Below are 25018 nucleotides of genomic sequence, written 5' to 3' on the forward strand. Positions count from 1 at the left end.
TAATCAAAAGGCATTTCACTTGCTGAGCCTGCCTGAACAGCAGCACTGTGTTTATACTCACTGCTGGTTTGGCTTCACGCGTTGGGAAAGCAGTACCCTTACCCTGCCCACTTCCACTAAGTTGGTGACCATGACAACACTTGCAGAGTTTTCTTGCCAAATCATTCTCCAGAAATCCTTCACTGTCTCTTGCATCGGCCCTGGGGCAGGAGAAAAGACGAAAGGACATCTTAGGAGAGAGTACTGAGTGCCAACAATTCTTTTCAGCAGTTCCCCAGCCATGTTGTAAATGTCATGGATTATCCTCTTTCCCTCCCCTTGGTGCTCCTATACCAAGTTTCCAGGTGTTCCCAGACAGATGATGAAACACTATAAAGAGGTCTTAGAAGAGTTTAAAACAGCAGCGGTTTTACAAATATTTAGACATACAAGAATGAACTTGCCTTGAGTTGCAATGTAATGGCGAGGCCTGTGGTACCCCTGGAAAAAAAAAAAGGAATATGTGATGGTGTATTTTTCACTTCTTAAAGAATCTCCTCTGATCGTTGTCTTGTTCCTAGCATTTAGGAGATGCATACAAGAAACGCATACTCATTTGAGCATTCTGTGTGCGTGAAGGAGGCTGCTTTTTGAATGTTAGGACACTAAAAAACAGTAAGTCAATCTATTTGCACGCCTTCTGCCCTGCAAGTTTGTAAGAAGTAGATGTTTCACATATCTGCTAATGCCATTGCAAAGGGCTGATACTGACTTCTGCAGACGTCATTTAGCCCACACTCCGCTTATGTTGGTGGATCTGTCAAAGACAGGAAATCTCCATCTGTCCAGATTGGTCAGATAAAATAAACCGGAGACTGAGAACCTTCTCCCTGTCACAACACAATGTTTGTATAACATTCAGCTGTCATTCATATCAGATCAACAGTCTGTCCCTATGTAAGATGCACCAGTTTCAGAAGCAGATTTGTCAGCGTGAGTGTTTGTCAGAGCAGGAATGTCCAGGAGCCTTACATCAATGTAATTGGCGTTGATGTAGTCGGAGTGAGGGTCCCCATCCAGCAGTTGCAATCTCACTCTTGAATGATCATCTGAAAGAAGGAAAGAAAAAAAAGTGACAGTAACGATAAAGAGGACTTTCTAAGTATTTTATTTTATCTGATGATTCCTGCAAGTAGATAACTGAATACCTGCAATAATAAAAATATGAAAGAATGTCAAAGGCGTTCCTATTCCTACAAGCCTTTTCTTTTGTATTTAAGATGTAATGTTTAGATCCTTAGGTTAGCGTTCATTGATGCTCTGTTCATCAAATTCACTACCGTCACCATGTCCATTAGAGAGCTTTTACACGGACCACAAATGTTGCTGGTTTTGGGGTCTCAGGCTAAATCTTTGCAGGATGTATCTCCATTACAAAAGCTGTCTCTACGCTTGGAAGTAAAGGCCTTTCTGGCTTCATCTGATCTGTGGAAACTGAGGCAAGAGCTAAAAGTGTCAAGATCAGGATAAAAATAAATAGGTCATGACAGAGGTATAAAAGAGTGAGGGTGAAATGGCAAGAAACAAAAATCCTGCAAGTAACAAATTTGGTAACCCAGAAATCTGAAAGGAAATCTGAGAGCAATGTTCCTTTATGCAGCCCACAGAACTGAGGGTATCAAGGCAAAGTCCTAAGCAGTGCTAAAAATATAAATTAGAAACGTTCATATGTTTGAGGGTATTCAAAGTTACTTCAGATAAAGCAATAAATAAAATAACTGATATCAATCTCTTCATCTCCCAGCACGCTCTACAGTTCAGACACAGAAAGGAACTGCCCCAGCAGGCAGATTATGTCATGGTTTTCTACCAAGGGAATATTTTGATCTTTCTCTGGAGCAGCTGGTCCTGGTGTCTGTCAAAGGAGATTCTCCACGCGCAGGGCTGTTGAGCTGATTTGGTCTGTCAAATCCCAGCGCTGCTATGCAATTAATTGCAGAACACCTATCTATGGGCCAGTTGCTTGGCAAAGGCTACTGGGTTACAGAGGTCACTGCTGGCCATGCTGGGCTCATTTTTAAAGGATTTTATATGGAAGTATGTATAATATTGAGACAATTAAGTGTATTTCCTCTTTACTAGATATGTAGGTGCTAGCTCTCAGTCAGCATAGCATTAATGTTTAAAAACACTTAGCAAAATTCAGGCCTAAGCAAGATTTACATTCAATTAAAAAGAATCATAGCAATGAAACATAAAAATACAATGTCTGATTCTGTAGTAATACAGTCAAAAATGGTTTTAGTCATCTCATAATTAAATTTAAAATCAGATAATTGTGAAGACAGATGCGCATGCAGTTCTGAAACAGACTTAGGTATGTATTAAATATTTATTTGGTTATGTAAAGCAATGATTCTCATACGCTGCTCTTTCTTTGGAAGTGATTTTCACACCCCAAAAATATAACCACATTGCTGTACTTATCAAATTCCATATTTGCATTCCAGAAGGGTTATGCAGGTGAATCCATCAAAAGCTCTGATGTATTTGTGCTAATAAGATGAGAAGAGAAGGCTCCGTGTAGACCTTACAGCGACCTTCCAATACCTGAAGGGGCTCCAGAAAAGCTGTTGAGGGACTGTTTACAAAGGTTTGTGGTGATTGGACAAGGGGCAATGGGTATAAACTGGAGAGGGGCAGATTTAGACTAGACATAAGAAGGAATTTCTTCACCATGAGGGTGGTGAGGCCCTGGAACAGGTTGCCCAGGGAAGCTGTGGCTGCCCCATCCCTGGAAGCGTTCAGGGCCAGGTTGGATGGGTCTTGAGCCCCTGATCCAGTGGGAGGTGTCCCTGCCCATGACAGAGGATTGGAACTAGATGATGTTTAAAGTCCAAACTTCCAACCCAAACACTTCTATGAATCTGATTCTAAGTCTTAACTTTGTAGACACAGTAGAAGCATATTTCTCAAAGCACTGATATCCCCAACTCTGGACACCTACCTGTGCTTAAGGTAAGCAAGGAGCTGCAATAAATCATGTAGTTAGACAGACACCAAAAGAATTTATACTTAGAGCAATTCACAAATAGCTGATTAAACTGGACGTCTAGATGAAATACATAAAATCTCCTGTAGACAATTTCACATTTGAATTTCAAGGCAGAAGACTAAGTGAGTTAAGAACCACAGGTAAAAAAAAAAAAAACAAAGAAAAAACCCTAGAGCTAATGGTAGGGAGGGGAACATAGGCCAACTCTTAATACTCCAATAACATTATTAAAATCTTAACTTACTGTTATTCTAAAAAGAGAACTAAAAACTGATGAGACCAAAAATGACCCTAATGACAGGTGAAAAGAATCTCAGGCTGATTTTTTAAAGCGAGACAAAGACATTTTCTGTGCTCAGTGTGAGGCTGAAGTGCTCTGAACAATCTTCAAAGAAGAACCTACCTTTCTTAATTTAATAGAGCCAAGGCTGCAAAATTAAGTTTCAGCTCGTTGAGCCACTCTTTAGTTAAAGACTTAAAAATGACAGAATGAATACCTCCCGAGGGAGCTGGATGTGAAAGATCTGAGAAGACGACTGAGAAAAGATGCTCTGTAGCTATAGAAAGTAGTGTTGACTTTGTCCCTTTAATAACCAAATATGGTTATTCTATGTGCAAAGAACAGTAAAGGATTAAGAAGTGACCACTGGAAGTGGAAAATACTTTTTATAAAGGAGATACACAGGTTTAGGTTTGATTACATTTTGGGACCAAATGAAAAATACTTTTAGTTGAACTTGGCTCTAGGAGGACAGAATTCATTATATTTCATTGCACATTTTAGAGAAATGAGATTAATTCCCATGGGAGATTTCTTTCTCTTCTAAGTGCAAACAGTGCAACAGGAAAAAAATCTGTGTGTATGGTAAGCACAGACAATATTAATGACATCTTAATGATGTCTTTAATCTTGTTCATAAGTTTAGAAGCACAGTCTAGATAAAAGTTCATTAAACAACTCAGCTTGTAAATCCTTTTTTCCTCCCAAAAAATGGAATTTATTTGGATGATTTTTTTTTTTATTTGGAGAGGGGGCAAAAAGCAATGCAACTTATTGCAGGAATGATCTTGCACTTTTTTTTTTATAGTCTATAGACTTTAAAGGACTTTTTAAAGAACAGGAATTTTCACTGTACCTTCTGCCAATGGTTAGACCTTAGTTCTGATTCTGCATCCTTTCTACAGGACTACACTAGTTAAGGAGACTACGTATTTGGCACAATGAAATGAAAGTGTCGCTCAACTCCTCTGTAAATTTATCAGACATCACTGTGTTACAAATGGATTATAAGAAACAATAAAAAAAGAGGGAAAAACCGAAGAAAAATCATGTCTAACTCTCTGAACTGAAAAAAGTTATACTTTTAACGAATGTATAAATTATTCTATTTCCCCCTGTTTACTACAGTCTGTATGCAAGTTAGCAGAACTCTAAATTTGTATGAAGAGCACTGACTAAAAATCAGTCTTAAAACAGATTTCAAAAATGACAAGAGTTTAACTGAAAGTCATTGTGCTCCCATTTTAGCACAAATATGTTATCGATTCAAACTTCTGTCAAAATTCCCATTAGTGATCATTTGAAATATCTTTGCAATTTTTCCATATCTCATTTTGATGCCAGCACTGGATTAATCTCACACAACTTTTGCCATCTAAATATTACGCAGCTGATCTAAAGTGGCTGTTGAGTTCCCCACTTAGTCAATGGAGAAATACAGGCATCTTTTGAAATTATTTGAACCAATGCTGGAATGATTTGCCCCCCCCAAGGCCCACTATCCTCCCCTTGCTATTCCCACTAGTCCTGACCTGTGCCTTGAGAAGCGGATAACAGCAAGGTGTGACATATCCCACTCTCTTGTATGGAGCACCTCCCATATGAGGACAGGCTGAAAGAGTTGGGCTTGCTCAGCCTGGAGAAGAAAAGCTCTGAGGACACCTTACAGTGACTTTCCAGGAAAGCTGTTGAGGGACTGTTTACAAAGGTTTGTGGTGATTGGACAAGGGGCAATGGATATAAACTGGAAAGGGGCAGATTTAGACTAGACATAAGGAGGAATTTCTTCACCATCAGGGTGGTGAGACGCTGGAACAGGTTGCCCAGGGAAGATGTGGCTGCCCCATCCCTGGAGGTGTCCAAAGCCAGGTTGGATGGGCCTTGGGCAGCCTGAGCTAGTGGGAGGTGTCCCTGCCCATGGCAGGGGGGTTGGAACTGGATGATCTTTAAGGTCCCTTCCAACCCAAAGTATTCTACGATTCTCTAAGGATCACATACTATGGACACTACATAGACAAGCAAGAGTTTAGGCACTACAGAAGAAACCATGCATTAAAAATACTGGGAAGACTTCCATTCTAAATCAAACACTGACATGTTGGTTCTTTTTATTTTAGGCATTACCTCTGACTGCAGCTAAGAAATGCACTCTACCAGCATTTCAGCTGAGAGTTCTGTTAAAATCCTCTGATTAGTACTCAGTCTTCCAGTAGTCAGAGCATGAAGTAAACAAAGCAAATTTCTCTACTGTCTTTTGTTGTCAACTAAATAGTTTTTAATGGACCATCACAAGATTTTAAAACCATGGTGCCTAAGTGGGAAGGTGCTCGACTGCAGATGGGAGGATGCCTCTAAAGCAGGACCAGCATGAGCACCCCTGTGAGTGCTGACCCCCTCCTCAAAGAGAAGGAAGGGAAAAGAAGTGCTCTCCTGTGAGTCAGAGCAAACCACAACACTACTTATTTATTTTCTCCGGTCTTATCTGAGAGTTTTCACTTTCTTATGGATAATGAGTCTAAATTTGGAGAAGACAGGGAGAAACAGAATAGAAGTAAAGGTCTCATATAGCTTCTGGATGTTTTCTCTTCTAGGTAATGTGTTCAGCTTAACCCGTGAAAGCTCAGCATCCCTCTGCTAGTAACCACTTTCTGTTGTACTTTGAAGGCCTCAGTCTCTAGGCCCTCAAGCAAACTTAAATCATTCCTCTTCAGCACCTAAATGGATCCACTACCTAACCTTGCCCCCAAAAGAAAAATCTTGCATCTCCACAACTGTCTGTGTTTACAATTTTTATATCCAAAGTGCAGGAGCAAAGCTTGTGGACATAGCCTATATAAAATAAAAAGTTCAAGTAGGGCAACTCCCTCCAGCTGGCAAATCTCTGCACTTACAGTGCATCTTTCCCCCATCAACAGTGGATTTCTGTGGTCATACAGACCCCCAAAACCAATCCTCAGCTTTTCATTTTCTCCAAAAAAACATACCAGGGTTGCAGATTGTTGCAGATTGAAGGGAATCCTGAAAAGCTGGGCTTTAAAACATGGGAGAGGCGAGAGCTTTCTTGCTTCTCCTCTCCATGTACAGATTTGTCTCATCTGCATTTTTGGTTTGCAAATATAAGAACAACAGATGTTGGGGCTGGCAGTAAGATCTAGGTTTTCAGAGAGGCACGGTGTTAATACAGCCCTGGGAAAGAAGTGAGCTGAGTAAAACAGTCCTGTAAGCGTACTATTACCCAGAAAACCATAAAGACAAGATCTAATCTGCTGTGATTCACTGAGCAGTGCTACTTAGTGCAAGAGCTTACAAATCCACATTTTAACAAAAGTCTGAAGCAGTTACAAAGGTTAGATCACGACGTGACTTTTCAATTCACTCCCCAAAAGGCATGGGATAACTTGTTCCAGGAGTGATGAAATGGCAACTGTGGTTAAATAAATAATGTTAACTGCCATCTAAAGCCTTTTACCAAATAACTGGTAAGAGTAATCAGTATATACTCTGGGTTTTACCAGCAATTACAGTTCTAGTACAACAAAGCAGCTGAAGGTGTAATTGCTTTCCACCTCTCCTACTCTGCTCAGGTTTTGGCACAGTTTGTACCCACTGAGCACAATTAGTTTTCATCATCTGCCCACGGGGAACTACTCTCCTGCTATTCTCAGCTCTGCTATCAATTCTCTACTCTGGATCCTGCCATCACCTTCACTCAGGAAAGTTGCCCAACACTGCCCGTCAGTGGGGTCTAGTTCAAGGCTTAGCCAGTAACACCACTGATAATTTCCCTGTGGTTTTACACAATGTCTGATGAATTATATGCCCCTTCCTTAGGCATTCTCCCCTCCTTCTCCCCAGCCTTTTCGAAGTAAAACAAAGGTTTCATTCCATTTCATCACTCTCTATTACACAGTGCTAAATTCTCCCTGCTGTCTTTTAGAAGATCTGTTGCCTCCTCACCAAGCTCTTTGTTTCAGATATATTTGATGAAAAGAAAATCCACTCAAACTTTGTTATTTACCTTCAACTCTACTGCATCCTTCCTCTCTTTCATTCCCTTGCTTTCCTTATCTATGCCTTTCCACCCTCTTGTCTTCATTCCGAAACCTTTTCCAACAGCCCACAAACTTGAGCTTCTCTGATGTTTTTATTCTGTGTAGACACTTCTTCCTTAGCTTTGGTTACATTTTCCATTTCCTTATTCAAGCACATCTCCTTCTATCTGTATTACTACAGTATTTATATTTATAGCTACAAGGCCAACATCACTCTTTGTTAGACAGCAATTAATCTTTGTGAGCGTCTTCCCTTTAGATAAAGCCCCATTTAGCTTCCTTGATTTTGCTTCCTTAACTTCTCATGTTTCACTTCGAGTTCAATGTTTTCTTTGTGGCCACATAAATTAGATAATAACGTAAATTAGATGGTGGCAATTGCACACAATATTTTCACCTCCACTTTTAAATTACATCAACTGCTTCCCCAAGATCATACAGAGAAAAAAAAGAGTCTTTTACTCTTCCTTCCTTATACCACACTACAGCACCTCCACCTTCAATTCAATGTGTAGTTGCTATAGCTGGATCATTCATCTGTCTTAGATTAATTTAATCTAAGCTAATCAGGCAATTTGAACTTGTCTGGTGGTATCTCTCTTTGCCACTAGGAACACAGAAAACTTACAGTGAGGTGGAGCTTTTAGGCAGCTGAGGTTAAGGGAGACAACGTTCATGCTAAGGGTAATACTACAGAACTATTCACTTCCACTGTCCCCATAGAGAAGCAAAGACTGATAGAACTGTGACCTGTTCAAAACCAATGCAGAAAGACAGTGGCAAAAGTGGGATCAGATCAGACTCTGATCTCCATTTTTATATTTCTTCCCCTTTGCCATGGGGTCCCTGAGCAGAGAAGAATAATTTCTTTCAAATCTTAAAAGGAAGAGAAGAGTGTTAAGATTTATATGAGATGATCGTTCTTTGTGGCCAAGTTTTGTGTTTCATTCATTTGTTTGTTTGCTTTTCCTTTTCACTTCTTTGGTGAAGTCTGTTTGTTCTAGAAGAAATACGTGTCTAACTTGAGAAAAAATAAAGTAACAAATATATCACTCAGCGTGACTTAATTTTGCTCTTATAGCATTCCACAGATTTATCCAGTAATGAAAATCTATGGCACATTCATTTATATTCCTACTTCTTGTTCTGAGCCAGGCCTCACTCTCCGACTTGATGTTGCTCAGCAGCTTTTAAAAAGAATGATTTCTCACACCTCTCCTCCTGGCCATTATAAAGAATAATGAAACACTGGCTAAGCTGGTTGCAGAGCTTGTGGAAAGCTCAACTTTCATGACCTTTAGGAAGACAAATCACAAATAAGTGATAAAAATGTCAGGGATGAATCTAGTCCTGATGTGGAGAATAAAGCCGACCTAAATGGTTTTATGGAGTCCTCCACCACACTGCAGTTTTGCAGTGTATTAATATTCCTATAGCACCAACTTTAATTGGTTATTGAAAGAAGAAATGCTAAAAAACTTTTGAGCTGCCTTATTGTGATTCTGAGGCAGAAGCTAAGCTTGAACCACACATCAAACCAGCTCTCTGGGGACAAGCTGCAATTGCTCCGGTGGTTGCTGGCCACAAAGAAGGAGAAAATCTGATCTCTGATCCATATCTAAAAATTTGATCTATCTGTGTCTCCTTTTGTGCTCGCATTTGTGGCATTGAAAGCTTTGGGTTATATAGGAAAAAGGGACAGAAAATGTTCATCCTCATCATCCACTGCAAAAATCTGACATAAAAGTTTAGCCCTTAAATGAGAAATATTAAGCACAAAGCAAGGTTGACAGAAAACATTTTAAAAAAACATGAAGTTGTGCAATGACTTAATGCAAAACAATGAAAAAAATCATAAAATTAAAAAAAAAAACCCAACACACAAACTGTATGTATCAAACAGATTGAACTAGCAAACGCTCAGCACTGTAAACCAGCTTTTAGTGAGATTCTCAACTACATCTTTTTGCACAGGACGCTTATAAAATCTTACAGAAAGCACAGTTTAATGTGAATTTACACCTACAGGAGATTATGTTTCCATATCTATTCTTATTGCGGTTTTCGTCTTCCTTAGCTGTATCCCAGGATGCCGTCTGCCCCTCAGGTAGTGCCTGCAAAACAAACAATAGCAGAGTGTTTATAAAAATCTGGCCAATGCCTTCAGGTGGATTAAGATAACTGAGCAGGGTAAAAATAAAGGCACTGCATAATTCAGTAGTCAACAAAGCGAGCAGCTGCTCTTGAGGAATGGGCACATCCACTAATGCAAAAAGCAGAGTTTGGTGCAGACCATTTGTGTCTCTTTGCTTCTACCAGTGAAGAATCATTTTCTTCCTGCCACTTCAGCTCTAAAAGGATGAGGGGAATTTGTTTCTGGCTGCACAGTATCAGGTTAACCTCATTTTCCCTGCAGAACAGGATTTGTGGAGATTTCACATACACAGACTTCTAAGAAAACCCAGATTATTGAAATTTACTGCTCAGTCTTTCATATTTAAGTTGAAAACTGATACAGTGGTTTCACCTGTTTCTATATCAATAATGGGTGATGCGATACAAATCACAGGCTGGTTTTCTTTGATGACAAATAATAACGCTCAGGGGTTTAGATGATGTCTAAGGAGGAGAGGTAAAAGGGGATGAAACACGCTTCCAAAGTATGGAAATAAATGGTCGTTTTCCTAAAATGTGCTCATTCAGTTAAGAAAGGATGGGGTAAGGAGACACCCTGTCCTAGAGCTTGGTTCTATAACTATTGTGATCATATTCAAAAGAGCCACTTTCCCCTTGAGACACAACCAGGAAGGATTTTCCAGCCAAAGCCAGGAAAATGGCAGTTTTTACAGGATCTGGCTGGAGGATGGTCTCGCCTTCCTTGGAAGATGGCCCAGACACCTGTAAGCAGGATGATCCTTCTCCCAGTCTCAGGCCGGTCAGGGATGTCAGCTCAGAGACATCAAAGAAGCAGGGACAACTGCTTTCTATTGGAATAGAAAAGGCACTAGCTCCCTAGGTATTGTTGGCATTGCAATCAGATGGAAAGCCACGATTCCCAAGCCACTGGTGCTGGCTGCGGCCAGCTAAGCCTTGACTTTTGCTGAAAAGGGAGACCTCATTGCTCTCTACAACTACCTGAAAGGAGGTTGTGGAGAGGAGGGTGCTGGCCTCTTTTCCCGTGTGACAGGACGAGAGGGAATGGCCTCAAGCTCTGCCAGGGGAGGTTCAGGCTGAACATTAGGAAAAAAATTTTCATGGAAAGGGTCATTGGGCACTGGCACAGGCTGCCCAGGGAGGGGGTTGAGTCACCTTCCCTGGAGGGGTTTAAGGCACGGGTGGACAAGGTGCTGAGAGACATGGTTTAGTATTTAATAGGAATGGTTGGAATCGATGATCCGGTGGGTCTTTTCCAACCTGGTGATTCCATGATTCTATGATTCTATGAAAATGCAGGTGAGGAGAAGAACGGGTCCCACCAAATTTCTTCTTTAGATCTGCCTCCTCTAAGATCTACTCTAATGTGATCCTACATTACTAAAACCAACAACATTATAAACTGTATTATTTGTGGTCCCTGGGGAATTATGGGGGCTTTATACACAATCACTGTAGGATCATATCCGCCTTTACTAGCAGCAGGTAGTTTGACACAGCTGTGATAGAAAATTAATTTATATTCATCTTCACAAGCCATCCAGGTGCGTTACAATGCCTGAATGCAATAGCAAAGACACACAATTATTAGGATCTACAACACTGACATTACAATTAAACTTAATATAAGCAAACCTCTGGCAGACCAGATCACTGTGAATCTCTCCCAAAGGGGTTCCAGACAGAAAATGTCAGGCACTGCAGCGCTGCCAGAAGCATTACTGGCAGAAGACAGGAGAGTGAGTTCCTATTCAAAAGCCCAGGAGAAAGAGTAATAACTCTGTAATTGGAGAGGGCTTTGATCACACATATATTTCCTTTACAGACAGCTGTTTCCAAATAGCAGCTTATCTGCTGACCAAAAAAAAATCCCAATGAACACACTCACACACAACAAGAAAATCCTTGAGTAAAAGAAAAGAGGTGAGGAAGGTTCATTTTCATCTTCAAAGACCAAGGAAAAAGCTGCCTTATTTTTCCACTAATATCAAATTACAGCACATTGACCAGAGAATGGCAACAATCATTAGACTAATATACTCACAGCCACCTGAAAAGAAGTAAAAAAAAAAAAAAATCCTTTTTCATGAATTCCACATAGGAGAAACTATCTTGGTCACAGAAGATATATTCAGGTCCAATAAATCCCTTTTCAACAAACCCTATCTTTTCATGTGATTTGAACGTGAAATTCTCCTTTGCAACTGGTGGTTTTATACTTGCCTGATATAGCCTCCAAAAATTTTGAGAGTCCAGGATATTGCACATCATGCAGTTATAAAGAAATCTCTGCTTTTCACAGAACTATCCACCCCTGAAGAGAGGAAGCAGAGCACAAACAGCCTTGGCAGAAGAATACCTTATACCTCTATTTTTATACACACCAGCTGAACAAATTGGAGTAACCACACACACAGGTGGTACAGCACAAATAAATTTTCTGCAAAGTCACTAAAAATGCAGCATCAAGAACTGAAAACGCGTCAGAAACATAAAGGCAAAAATATCAGTTATAATTTGGCTGTATCCAGAAAAAGATAAGTATACTTAGTGTTTTGTTCCTTCAGTTTTTGTTTGTACAGTATCTCTAGAATAACAAAAAAGGTTAATATTTCTATTTCTCTCTGCATTATCAACAATGACAGATCAGGACAGATCATTCAGACATTGGTATTTGATTTGTATTTCTCTGGAAACACTCCTCCCTTCCTTTCTTTTATTTAACAACTACAAAATATCAGCATTCAAAAATGTGGACTTGATTTTCATTTTTTTCTTACTTTTCATCTTTTAGAGAAGTTCTGAAAGATTTGTACTGAAATACCTTCTCACTAGTGGAATTATTGTTACAATGAAGCTTTTTAAACAAAATTGGTCTATTTTTTATGTGAAATTACAAGGATTGATCTCTCAAAGTCAGCTTCATCTCAATCAAGCTTTCTAAGCACCATAGCCCAAACACAACTAAAGTGTTCACATTAAACTGAAGTTTATTGCAAGCCAATTTAAATTTCCAATGAATGCATTTAGTTAGTTGGCTGTTTGTTTTTAATTTAAATACAAAAATTTGAATCATTCATTTGCACTGATCTGCCCCAATGCTGCAGTATTGCTGCCAAAGGCAACACTAGCAATTTAAAGCCTCGCTGCTCATCTCAAAGCTTGCCACAGAGCCCTCTCCGTGCAGCTGCTACCTTCTCAGCAGTGGTGGCAGAACTTTTCCCACAACTCTGCTGTGACCCAGCATTAAGAATTGTTTTGAATAATAAAAAAAAAATAACCTGAAAAGTAACACTTCAGCCAGGTCAGTTCCCCATTCCAGTTTGTAGCAAAGCCTTAAGCCAACAATGTCCAGGGGCAGCATATACAGTAACACCCTGCTGACAAACATTTTGCAACATCACGTCATAGCTAGAACCACAGGATCTATTCTTTTGACCAGAGCTAAAGCTTGACTCCAATAAGCTGAAGGCTCTCAATATGGAGATGCTTGAGGAAGGAGTCACAAAATCCAGAAGAACTGAACGGTCTCAGTAATGCAGCAGGAGAAATGTGCTTTAGCAACATCCTAAATCATGTTGGAAAATGAGTTTGGATCCTTAAGCTTATTATCTCCGTAGCCAGTAATTTGTGCTCACAGTAAGTCTGTGGGACTGGTCCCTCGGCTCACAACAAATCTGGGCTGATATGTTTCGAAAAAGGAACAGGTGACATTTAAACATGTCCCTTTTAAGTGTTTATGGCTAAGCCTAATCCCAAATAGTGCTATCCACATCCAGTGCCAGTGACACATTTTTCTCTTGCGGTTTACACATTTTATTGCTAAACAGAAGCAGCAACCAAAAAGGCACAAGTCACACTTTAGCCTCAGGTGCTGCAGGCAGACCCAAAATAACTCACACAGCGCAAGTGCTGACAGATTCCCATGTTCACATACACACACACTGCTGATATCATCCAGTTCACACCAGAAGTGACACCACTTACACAACCCCAGTCTGCTTTTCCTCTCAGTGAGGAGTTACATGCAAGATGCGAGCACCAGAAATACTTTTCTGGATGCCATCAGTAAAACCTGTTGCCTGTGCTCGAATGGTCTGTAGGGGAAGGCATATTTTAAATAAAGATCGAATGCAATTTCTAGGTTACTCAGAGGAGATGAGAATGTACAGAGATAAGAGATTGTCATGTGTGACTGATACACTCCGTTCAAAGTGATTTTTCATGCGAGTAAAATTATTTGGTAACATTGTCACTAAATAGGCTGCAATTTATGGTATCAATTTGCAAAGTAAGTAGAAAATCAGCTCCTTATAAGAAAAAAACATATTTGGAGGTGACACTGATATTAGTGTATGAAAACACATTTTAAAAGAGACGTTAACTTCTTTTTTAAGATTTTATCAACCATTCTGCAAAATGTTTTGTAAAGCCTGTTTTGCAGCTTTATGTTCCTCCAGACTCCGGTTGGAGATACCACTCTCAGCCAACTTAAACCTCCCACCTCCCAGAAGCTGTAACCTCCTTGACATCTCTCCCCTCATTTGTGGTATTGCTGGTGGTGGCTGAAAGCTGTTTGGAGCTGAAGTGCTGCCTGCATTCCATGCTTAGGAAACCCAATTCCACCAGTGACAATGCTTCTTCGGGCAATTACCTCTGATTGAAGGGTAGAAGGCACTTGTGATTTGAGAGCTTGTGGCATTCTCCGGGCTATTTCATGTAAAGAAAGGGATTATGCAAATCTATAGAATGTCATTGTCATTATATACATATGTAGATAGCACTTTCTGGGAAAGGCAGAACTTGCAGAGCTGAAAGTTGCATTGACATTTTTCATGCTAATGTGTTATTTTGATAATTACCAATGCCACTGCCAGAAAATTACATATATGCCAGCACCTGTTTTCTTCTTGAACATCAAGAACTAGATCTTAGGGCATCTGTAATAGAGCTGAATGTAGTTTTGGGTACTATTCATGGAAATGGAGACCAAGGGAGGGCTAAGTAAATCACTCAAGAGAATTATTACCCTTTTTAATTTTAAACAGAGTTCTTTATATTGATCGTTTAATTAGCGTTCTTGATTATGGGGCATGAGTGACTAGGCCTGGTTAACATACAGTTACCAGAAACATTTGTAATGACAGTCTTTGATGCCATCTGATTAAAAAAATGCTCCCTAGTGACTACCAGCAAAAGATTGCCTCTCAATTACAGCAAAACCCAGCATCAACAATATGAACCCCATGGACTCACGGTTGCAGGGTGGAAAAGTGAGCTGTTTTCATTAAGTAACTTATTTTTCACAGCTGTTATGTTATTTTTAAGTAGTTTTAATGCCACTATGCATATTAATTGCTTATTACCTTCCCACAAGCTTACTACCTTCATTACAATTATCGCTTAGCTAGAGCGAAGTCTCACATATGTCTGCTGCTATTTCCCCACTTCTGTTCTCTCTGTTCTAAACATATCTTTCTTCTTCCAAGTCCTCCCCAATGTCATGTTTCTTCTCATCATTTGGATTACATTCCTGGTCATTCCAGCTTGGAGGAAGAGGTCTGGGGGATGATGGCTACTTCCATTTTTGTAGCTTATTCGTTGCTTCTCTCTTCATGAAGAATTGAAAGGGAAGATAAGTTGAACATGTTTTGAGCCAGAGGTTGGAGCATACTAGAAAACTCCACCTTCATTTAAGCTATGCAAGGTTCCTTCCTCTGCCTTTACAATCCTGCATTCAGGTGATTATGCTGGGTTTTTAATGTGATCATTTGCTAGATTATTTGGAGCTTCCACAAAGCTCAAACAAAACCATTTCCTTTTCTCAGAGCCCGGCTGGCACAATTGTCAATGAAAGCTCATCAATAAGAAAGGAACTATGGGACTCCAAGTCCTGCATGGAGTCCAGCACTTGTTAAATATATACTGTATGCTCTTTATTGGAGAGAGGGTACCTGCTAAAGGATGAGCACAATGTCATTGTCTTAACTGCTGCAGTAAACACCTTCTCTTTGGACTAACGGACAACCAGAGACTGAAATCCTTCCCTCATAAACAGAAATAAGAAGGAAAAAGGAAAGGATTAAGAGGGTGAATCAATTAAGGAAAAGAAGCTCTTAAAAACCTTTATCCTCCCTTCCCAAGTATCTATCTTTTGTGACTACAACTTCTCTACTTATTGACGCCAGTGAAAATTCCTCTCACCTCATACTCCTCTTTAAATCCATAGCCCTGTCCTCGCTTCATCTGGGTGATGTGCTGCAGCAGGTCGGCCACTCGGATAGCTGGCTGGAACTGCCCCCGAGGGTAGGACATTTCCACTGGCTCGCAGCTCCGGTACGGGTGGGTCTGGATAGTCAGGGTTGGCTGGCTCATCTCTCCATGGCTACTGTCTGTTTTAAAGATAGGGAGGCAAAACAAGCTTTCACCTGCCTGGTATTTCCACTCTTATTCTTGCTCCATTTGTTTATTTGCTTCTTCACCATCCCACTGGTTGGTGCACATAAAAGAAAGTAAAGAAATAAGTAGGAAACACACAATTGCCTATGGCTGCCTAGAAAGACTAAATCACACTTGAATATTTTTTTTGACAAGGAGATAAATCCAAAGAGATGGGGAACAGAGTAAAGAGGCAATCAGGCTAACAAGGATACAGCACAAATAGTGAAATAGCACATTTAGTAAGGATGAGCTCTGCATAACGACTCCAATCGAATTACATACCTTTCTTCACAAACCTGCAAAGACCAGGACTGAAAGTTACACACAGAGCACAATAGTCAAGTTGGATTTGGGGTGGATAATATGAGATAGCTAACAAGGGCCGAAGTTAATAGCAAACAAATTATTAACATTTCAAACAAGCCACACAGGATGTTAGAAGCAAATTAAACTGTTCTGCTAGTTCACACCTAACATTTATGTCAATTACAAAGATATACTCTTCTAAAAAAGAAAAAAGCAGCACAAAATATAGTTATTTAGCATGCAGAAACTTAAATTTCAAATGGGTAAACTTAATAGGAAAATTTTATCTTTTGAAAGAAATGGATTAAAAAACATCTCTATCACTACACAGATGGAATCGTAACCTCTTATATCCCCAACACAACACATACACACAACAAAATATTCCTGGTGAAGTTAAGAGAAAAGGTGTTAAATAACCGAACAATTGTCAGTAACAATAGTTATTTTAACAATAAAAAACCTCAAGATTAGATGAAAAATTCAGTTTCTTATCTACCAGAGCTGACCATATCTAAACAGTTGGCCAAATAAACCATTGTTTTTTCCAACAATTACAGGCATCTGAGATACTTGAGTTCTTTCATGCATACAGACTCTAAGAGTCTGCTTCAGTGGTGTCTAGTCTTACCCAAACCCAAGATATTAGCAAACAAAACATATCTCCTTCAAGTGTTCATAAAGAAAAAAAACCTTAAGACTGCTTACACAAGGCTTGTTTCTTACAGAAAGCTTACTGACAAAGAGCCTAAACGCTATCCCTTGTCAGCAATACCACAGTCATGTTTTTGAAGGGATAAAGAATAAATAAATCAAATTGCAATTTCAGGGTGATTTCTGTGAGGGAGAAATACGGCCAGAATGCTATTGTAAACATTATTGTCCTTGAGGGATCACCATGGAGTTTTGATCAGAAGCAGTCAGGATCTCTGCCGTTGTCCCTCACTGCAAAGCTGGGTAGGAGGAGACAGATGAGGGCATTAGATTGACTCGACAGCAGCTGGCAAACCAGCAACATGACAAAACACGACAAACGATGCTTTAGCTGCTTTACTGTCATAGGAAGAGAAGATATCAAGACAGGTATATGCTGTTTTTGAAGCTACAAGACTGTGAGAAGAGAAAGGAGTAAGAGGACACTGCTCTAGGGCTTGCTGATCTCCTATGTGAGACAAGTAAGTCTGGTGGTTGAATTATCAAAGATGCTGAACACATCCTGCTGCTTCTGACGTAAATTAGCAGAAAGTGATCAGCTGGTCTGAAGATTAGGCCACCGAATATAAGGATTCACAGTCCCAGGTTTTCATAAACGCAGCCACGTTCCCAGGACAGTCAGAGATTTACAGAGCTACGGCTCTAGCAAAGCAACCTGCACATACAAAATGTGAATAAATTTGGAATTTAAGGAAGAGTAACATCCAAAGCCTTTGTATAATCATCCCTAATGCTTTGGCTAATGACAATGTGAGAACTCTGAACAGAGGGAATTTCAAGGCTTATTAATTCCCCTAGTTGGATTCGCTTTCCCAGTGCATCATTCCTCCCCTATTCCCTATTAACCTCCTGTAATGGAGAGGAGAAGATTCTTATTGCAGACCATTTCCAACAGACGTACTATGCTTAATTTTCCATCATTAGGTTTAATACAAACCCAATTTCACAACTGGCTTCTCTGAGGAACCTACAAGTAATGCCACATTTTTATCAGCCTCAATTAAAAAACATTACACTATCCCTATTCAAGAGGGAGTCTTAAAACTAATGTGCAGTTCTAGTGCTAATACAGTAAGGGCACATGCAGAGCACAGGCTACTTGTAAAAAGAAGTTCAGATCATTCAACTCCTTTGCAGGCAATTATTAATTTCTCTCTTCATCAGAACCTTTAATTCTAGTGTACTTGGCTCTCTTCTCAGAAAGAAGTATCACAGGGAGAGGTGAAAGTGAGAAAAGTGGTGTTCCCTCCAATTCCAGAAGAACTTCCCTCAAAGCAGGCCCTTATGTTATGATTCCAGAACTGAAAGAAGCTGCTCAGCAGTAAAGAAAGATCTGACTCTGGCCTTTAAGTTTATACTGACAGCTGTGCTTCCAGTTTCTTTGGTCAGAGAGATAAAAAATGGTACAAAAATCACTGATGTAGTAGCAGCTCTTGCAGCGTGGCTGGTGGCATCACGCCATTTGCGAGCCTCTCACCAAGCCAAGTGTTTCTGCTTAAAAAAAAAAAGCATCACACAATCTGGGTCATCCTGCTCTCAACGCAACGATACACGGACTTGAAACTAGGCAGAAGATCACCTCCTCTGGACATCCATGACAAACACATCTTGAATGGCCTCCATGCCACCTGAAAGAAAACCCAAGCCAAGGAAAGAGTGGAAGGGCTTTTATAGAGACAAATTGCTACACATGAGGCAAGCCTAGTGTTCATATGTCTGCTAATAAAGCTTGACGCAAGAAACATATTGTTCTTTCTCCATTTAATCACACCATGAGTCTGAACCTAAGCATGGTTAATGAGGTGCTCATGCAAGGCGCGACACCTCCTCTTATCATGTGCTGCTTACAGCAAATTTGTGAACAATTCAAAACACAAGTAGGAGGAGAGGTAGCAGCAAACTGATCTCTCACTAGGACAATCAATGAAAAGAGTCTTTGGGGGGCTTGTAAACAGGCTTTGCTTTTCCTGCAGGCTGCAGCTATAAATGACATTTCATTCCTTATGGCACTATTATTACTGGAAAAGACAAAAATACCAGCTCCTCAACGAAGTCAGATTTCTGTATTAATAGTTGCACTAAAGGCAAGGCATGGCTATTTCCCACAGTCCCTTGCCTCTGTCCTCTTCTCACAAACATATTTCCATCCTCTTGCAAATGAGGATGTGTTTGTAGGGCAAATTGGCCAAGACTCACTAAAGGTTCAGCAGCTCCTCTAAAGCATGTGTGCCTTTTACAAGTTTTCAGTGAGAACAGCAAATCAAGAGCATAGATTTGCTTTGAAAGATGTTTGACATAATTCACTCTAATACTCACAAACTACTAAACATGCAGAATTGTACATCAGGTTTTTTTGGATTGTGTTTCATGTGCCCATCTTATTTCTAGTCATATGTCCTTGTTTGTGTTGATAGGAACATACACTACCACATTCCATTGCATAGCAAAGATGGAACACAGTTCCAAGAACTAATCCAAATTAAAACATTTCAGGAGATGGTGATTCCATTCTGACCCCTAAAGTTGTGGCAATGGTTAGTTACCCTTGCTGTCTAAACATTTCTTAATTGCAATTTGATTTTCCTTAGCTTCAACTTGCAGGCACTGAATCTTATTATACCTTCTGTTAGATTAAAGAGCCCTCTGAGCATTTGAAATCTTGACCCACGCAGGCACTGATCAAATCACTTCTTCAGTTTCCCTTTGATAAAGTAAATCAATTGAGAGCTTCTGAAGTCTCATTAGGGTGGGCAGTTCAGGGTTCTGGTTCCTTCCTAGAACCATTTCTGATTTTCCACAGTTCTTTTTGTGCAGCTGTATACAAAACAGGTATTCTGCATGTTGCTGGTTACTTACTGCTTGTAAGAGAATCACTTCTAACATTAGTAAGTGCAATATAAAAATATGTTGCCTGCTTCTTTGTTAACCCTTTTTAGTGCAATGTAGTCCATTGCCAATGGAGATATTTTGATTTCTGGAAGGTGACAATTCCATAATCAGCCCAAGAGTTTACAGAATATCCTGAAATTGTGTATGGGACATTAAATCAACAGTTCACTGGCTCTGACATAACTAGCCCAGCTGGGAAACTCCTCAGGCATCTCAGCTTATCCATTTAGGGTGTAACTGTAGATAGTCAAGTTTAACAATGTTGGCTCCACTTTTACTATTTAAAATTCCAGCTTATTAAATGGTGCTTCTGTGACACTCATCATTGCTGCAGTAATAATCACAAACTTGTTGAATTAAACTCTGAGGTCTCACCCTGCCAAGAGAAACATAAGGGAGTCCGGAGTGCTGAGAAAAGCTGAAGAAGAGGCCAGTGAGGAAGCATCCTTTCCCATTTGCTGAGGAAACCTGACAGTGATGTATTATTGCTTGCCTGCTGCTACAAAGCCTTGTATTATACATTTTTGATTCTATACATTTTTTTGCTACACGGACAAGTAAAATATACGTATCTTCCTCTGTATAAAAACTAATAGACATGTGGACACAGAGTATAATCTTACCTTCTAATCAGAAAACCAACCTGTGCCTCAAACAACTAAGTGTTGCTGCACTGATGTGTCATTTTCTATATGTAGAGAAGTTTCTTTCAAAACTTTTGCTCATATGCACTAATTCCTACCATGTCTGGAATGAGAGGCCTATCATTTCTGTTTATATTTTTATTCTCTTAGCCTTGGCAAGTGTGTAACATGATAAGACATCCTTTGCACAAAATAAATTATATTTCGAGTTGTGTTTGTGAAGGATTTAATTACACACATATCCAGTCTCTCTACACTAGAATAAGGGTTGTCAATTATTTGACATCTTCCAAGGATGAGTATAGCAAAGCTAATATCTCTTCCCCTTACACAAGCGTATCCTAATCTTATAAAACCTATTGCACATACTTTTCTTTCATCAGCTATCATAGAAGAAAATCCCCTTAAAGATGCAAAGAAGATGCTTTGGTGAGGTTGGCTAAGACTTGAGGCTACTGAGTACACATGTAACCATGCAGCTCTTCAAAGATGTGGACTTTACCAGGACAAATCTCTCCAGCTCCTTCGGAGAAGAGCCTGTTGGATCTTATCTACCTTAAAGAGCTATTCATTAGTTACAACTGACAAACATTTGCAACTTCAAAACAACACACAAAACTGGAAGGCACTGAAGACTGAAAAAGAGAGTTTTCCAAGTCACCTGATCCTCTGCAGGTAGAAAGACATGTAAGAGAAATTCAGCTCACGTAACAGCCTACAAGGGCATGTGCCTCCATTGCTCATCTACTCATTCTGCTGCAGGCCAACATTAGCCCAGTGTACTGATGTGAAAACCTCTCCCACAGCTTCTCAGAGGCTGACATGGTCTGGGAGGCTACAGATACAGCTGAATAGATCAATTAGCTGATTTTGGAGCTTCCATTGCATAAAAATAACTCACCCTGCAGTTTAAACAGCTAGTAATTGTGACACTCAATAATGCAGCAATATTAGCTTCCTAATATCTTTTTAGTTCTTCAAACTAAAGGCTTGGATTGTGGTTATACCCATGGCAGATTGATTAGGCATTGGCAAAAGCCCATCCAAGCCACAGAAGAGTGAAATTCAGGGCAAATTTCTGTCTTTCTAAGAACAAGATAGTTTCGGTGTGAGACTTAATAACAGCGAGCTTTCTCTGCTTGTTCTTCCCATCTGCAAGGAACTACATGGAACTAAATCCTCATCCTCCCTGGAGGGCAGCAACTTTGCTTATTAGGTTCCTTTTGAGTAGCTAAAGAGAGAGGAAGGGTAAATGTCCTTACATACTGCTGGGAGTTGTTAGTGGATGCAAGGGAAGGACATTCTGGTTCCCCTGACAGGACTGCCCTAATGCCACCTGCTGAACATCTTCAAGAGCTGCTGGTCATGCAGATTTTCTCCAAAAACAATGCCTAAGTTTTTATTAACTCCTCCTTAGACTTTACAGTGCTGGTACAACATGGGCCTTACTGAAGTATCAAAAATAGGGAAATCTACCTCCCTTATTTGTTTGTATTAAATATTCACTTACCTAGTCAAGATGCTTGTGCAAGATATTTAAATCCAGAGTTGTCTAAAACTGGGAGAGAAAATTACAGAGCTAAACCATGCATTACATAAAACAATATTAATCAAGCATAGGATAGGGTAGAGGCAAAACCAAAATCCCCTGTGTCGTACTATCAACAAATCCTGTTACAGCCAAGCCTAGGGAGTCATCCACTAATGCAGAAAGACAATATTTGTTAGCAGAAGTCGTAACAGATGGGAACAAATAGCAGTGAACTGCAGGTAGTGCTCGAAGACAGATATTGGTAGTGAGATGACTGATGTCCTTTTTAAGATCTCTTTTTCTTTCCCAGGAGTTAATATTAATAAATGTCAAAAATTAAACTTATTTTGCTCATACAGCAACATCCAACGTTTGGTGAATCTGTCTGAGAAGCCAGAATACCAAGGTTTCAATTTGTCTTCAAGTCACAAGATGGAAATATCTTCAATGCTAGGGGCTGTCTCACAGCACTCATGGATGTTAAATTCAGATGGAACTCAGGAGGGAAACATTCTATGTAAATCAGGTCCTAAAAGTGCTTTGTACTTAACTTCCCATGTGCAGAAGAGGGATTTGAATTCCTACAGTGGTCAGTAGAAGTTAAGTTTGCAAGAATTCTGAGCACCCAAGTACAAGACCAGTTAAATTCCTATTTCCTCTTTGCTCCCTTCTAAAGATTAGGAAATTTGAAAGTTTTGGGAGCTTTTCCAGCTTTTGCTTTCCCATGACTAGTACAAACTGTATCTGTTTATCACTCCTTGAGCTTCATATTGTGAAGTGTACAGCTTACACCATAGTTCTCATTAATGGAACAGAGAGGAGGAAAGAGGCTTGCTCAAATGAAGGTCCATTTTTTTTCAGATGTCGAGTACCAGACTGAGAGCAGTTCAACTTTTTTCCAGCAAACTGCAAATCTGGGCCCTGTTCTGAAGTACAGCCAGAAGATAAATCTACCTTTAGATTTTTCTGTTGACAAGTCTGAGACTCTCAGAAACAAGAACAAACCTTCTGGAAATAGGACTCCTTTCCTTGCCTGCATCACTGAAAGAGGGCTCATTCATTGCTGTCAGCACTTTGATAGATAGCAGAATAAATGTGTGTGTTGTGGCAGTCATTCTAAGCCTCTGTGCCCTTATTGTTAAGTCTGTAAGCTAAGGCTCTTAAGCAATCAGTTGTAATTTCTTCCTGGTCTAACTGTGGGTCTTCAACATGCTCAGAGTAATGTTTAAAGGAGCCACGGTGGATTACTGTGTCTGGAAGTGAACATTTACTGTAGATAATCCAAAATGACAGGTCTGATAAATATTACTGGTTAGGTTCTGATCAACCACACACCATATTTCTGATTCATAGCAGAGGAATTGCTTTCAAATTCTGCATGCAGGCAGCATCCTCCGGGGAGAGCCTGAAGTTGTAGGCTGCTATTACTCACTTTCAAGGGTACACCTCCAGTAAGTTTCTGGATAACTTCTTTTATCAGCTAACAGTTTCTGCCAATTTTGCTATCTCTGTTAACTTGCTGTAAAAACATATTCTTTTAAAAAATCCCAGACCTAAAAGCTGCACACTATATATGTTACTTATCATCTGAACAAGAAAAGCTAATTTTCAGAGATGGTAAACACTAACATCTCCTTCTAAAGTTACCAACAGCCAGAGAACAGTCTCTGCCTCTCTGCCTGCCATTTTGTTATCCTCTCAAGCCCATGCCAAACTGCTTAAATATTTAGTATTTAACTCTCAACATACACAGAATGAGTTGGTGCCCCTTGCCCAAACCCAAACTCTGATTTCTCCAAATAACCTTTATACTTGTAACTGAATCCAAAGCTTTAAGCTCCCACCTACTTTGGACATGCAAATCCTCACTTCTGTTCATAAGCCTTGTGGCCCACCTACCTGAGCCTCACTCACAGGACAAGAAGTAATGATTTTAAACTAAAAGACAGTAGATTCAGACTAGATAGAAGGAAGAAATTTCATAAGATGAGGGTGGTGAAACACTGCAAGAAGTTGCCCAAAGAGGTGGTTGATGCCCCATTACCAGAAACATTCAAGTTCAGGCTGGACAGGGGTCTGAGCAACCTGATGCGGTTGAAGATTCCCATGCTCACTGCATGGGGGTTTAACGAGATGTCCCTTAAAGGTCCCTTCCAATCCAAATCATTTTATGATTCTATTCCATTTGCAGATGTACAACCACCTACATGAGTCAAAACCAAGCTGAAGGCAAGCTGGCAAACGGGAATTTGGCCCAGAATGTCAAATCCCATTCACAAAAAGGAAGAATAGTTGATAAAACTTAATTTTAAACCTTGATTTTGTAACTCTTCTTTCCTTTAAAAAAAATAAAATATCAATTGATTACAATAACAAGCATGAGTAAAACAAAAGGCTTTCCTATTAACACGACACATGACTACAGGATTAGTTATGATTTTGGAACCCAGATGGTTAACACTGTTCTCAGAGTTACTTTTGAGATGCAATGAGTATGCTTGCTCTCCAGTGAAGTGCAGTACACCATACCTGTCTTCTTACCTAACAGCGTGGTCGATGGAACAGTGTCTGATGATACTTTGAGATGGAATTCCGTTCACCCACACGACACGGATCAATGGAAATCAACAGAAGATCAACAGGAAAAAAAAAGTTACAAAAAATGAAAACAAGGTTAGCTGTATCTCACACTCAGAAGATTTAGTCTATAGGTCATATTGGGAAACGTACAAAAGCAAAGGAAATTTAGAAATGAAAGAAAAGTCTGGCACTAGTACCTGAGTAGTAGGAATTCAACAAAGATTTGCTCTGAAGGGTTTTGCTTTGGACAGAAAATGAACAAGGAGAGGGTGATGCTAGGTAGGAAAGACATAAGGAAAAGACTTTAGACATATATTAAGAGAGAGAAAGAGAACAGGGAGAATGCTCCTCAAAGAACACAGTAATATGGGATATATAAGGCTTAACAAAATG

The 25018-nt window shown here is 39.8% G+C and overlaps 1 protein-coding gene across 8 annotated transcripts in view; it reads right to left on the reverse strand.

The window, feature by feature from the left end:
- PTPRT (protein tyrosine phosphatase receptor type T) overlaps nucleotides 1-25018 on the reverse strand; it is a 451009-nt gene that overhangs the window by 24245 nt on the left and 401746 nt on the right. For 5 of the 8 annotated variants that reach the window (XM_069871724.1, XM_069871722.1, XM_069871719.1 and 2 more), the window contains 7 exons: nucleotides 24823-24900; nucleotides 24587-24622; nucleotides 15725-15912; nucleotides 9393-9480; nucleotides 1012-1088; nucleotides 444-480; nucleotides 103-200 (listed from right to left, as the gene is read on the reverse strand). In XM_069871724.1, coding sequence (XP_069727825.1) covers nucleotides 103-200; nucleotides 444-480; nucleotides 1012-1088; nucleotides 9393-9480; nucleotides 15725-15912; nucleotides 24587-24622; nucleotides 24823-24900 — 602 coding nt within the window. The remainder of the gene's footprint in view (nucleotides 1-102; nucleotides 201-443; nucleotides 481-1011; nucleotides 1089-9392; nucleotides 9481-15724; nucleotides 15913-24586; nucleotides 24623-24822; nucleotides 24901-25018) is intronic. The other 3 variants (XM_069871726.1, XM_069871725.1, XM_069871723.1) reach the window with 2 other exon arrangements.

This window comes from Phaenicophaeus curvirostris, chromosome 18 (genome assembly GCF_032191515.1).
Source record: "Phaenicophaeus curvirostris isolate KB17595 chromosome 18, BPBGC_Pcur_1.0, whole genome shotgun sequence".
In the NCBI taxonomy this organism is placed as follows: domain Eukaryota; kingdom Metazoa; phylum Chordata; class Aves; order Cuculiformes; family Cuculidae; genus Phaenicophaeus; species Phaenicophaeus curvirostris.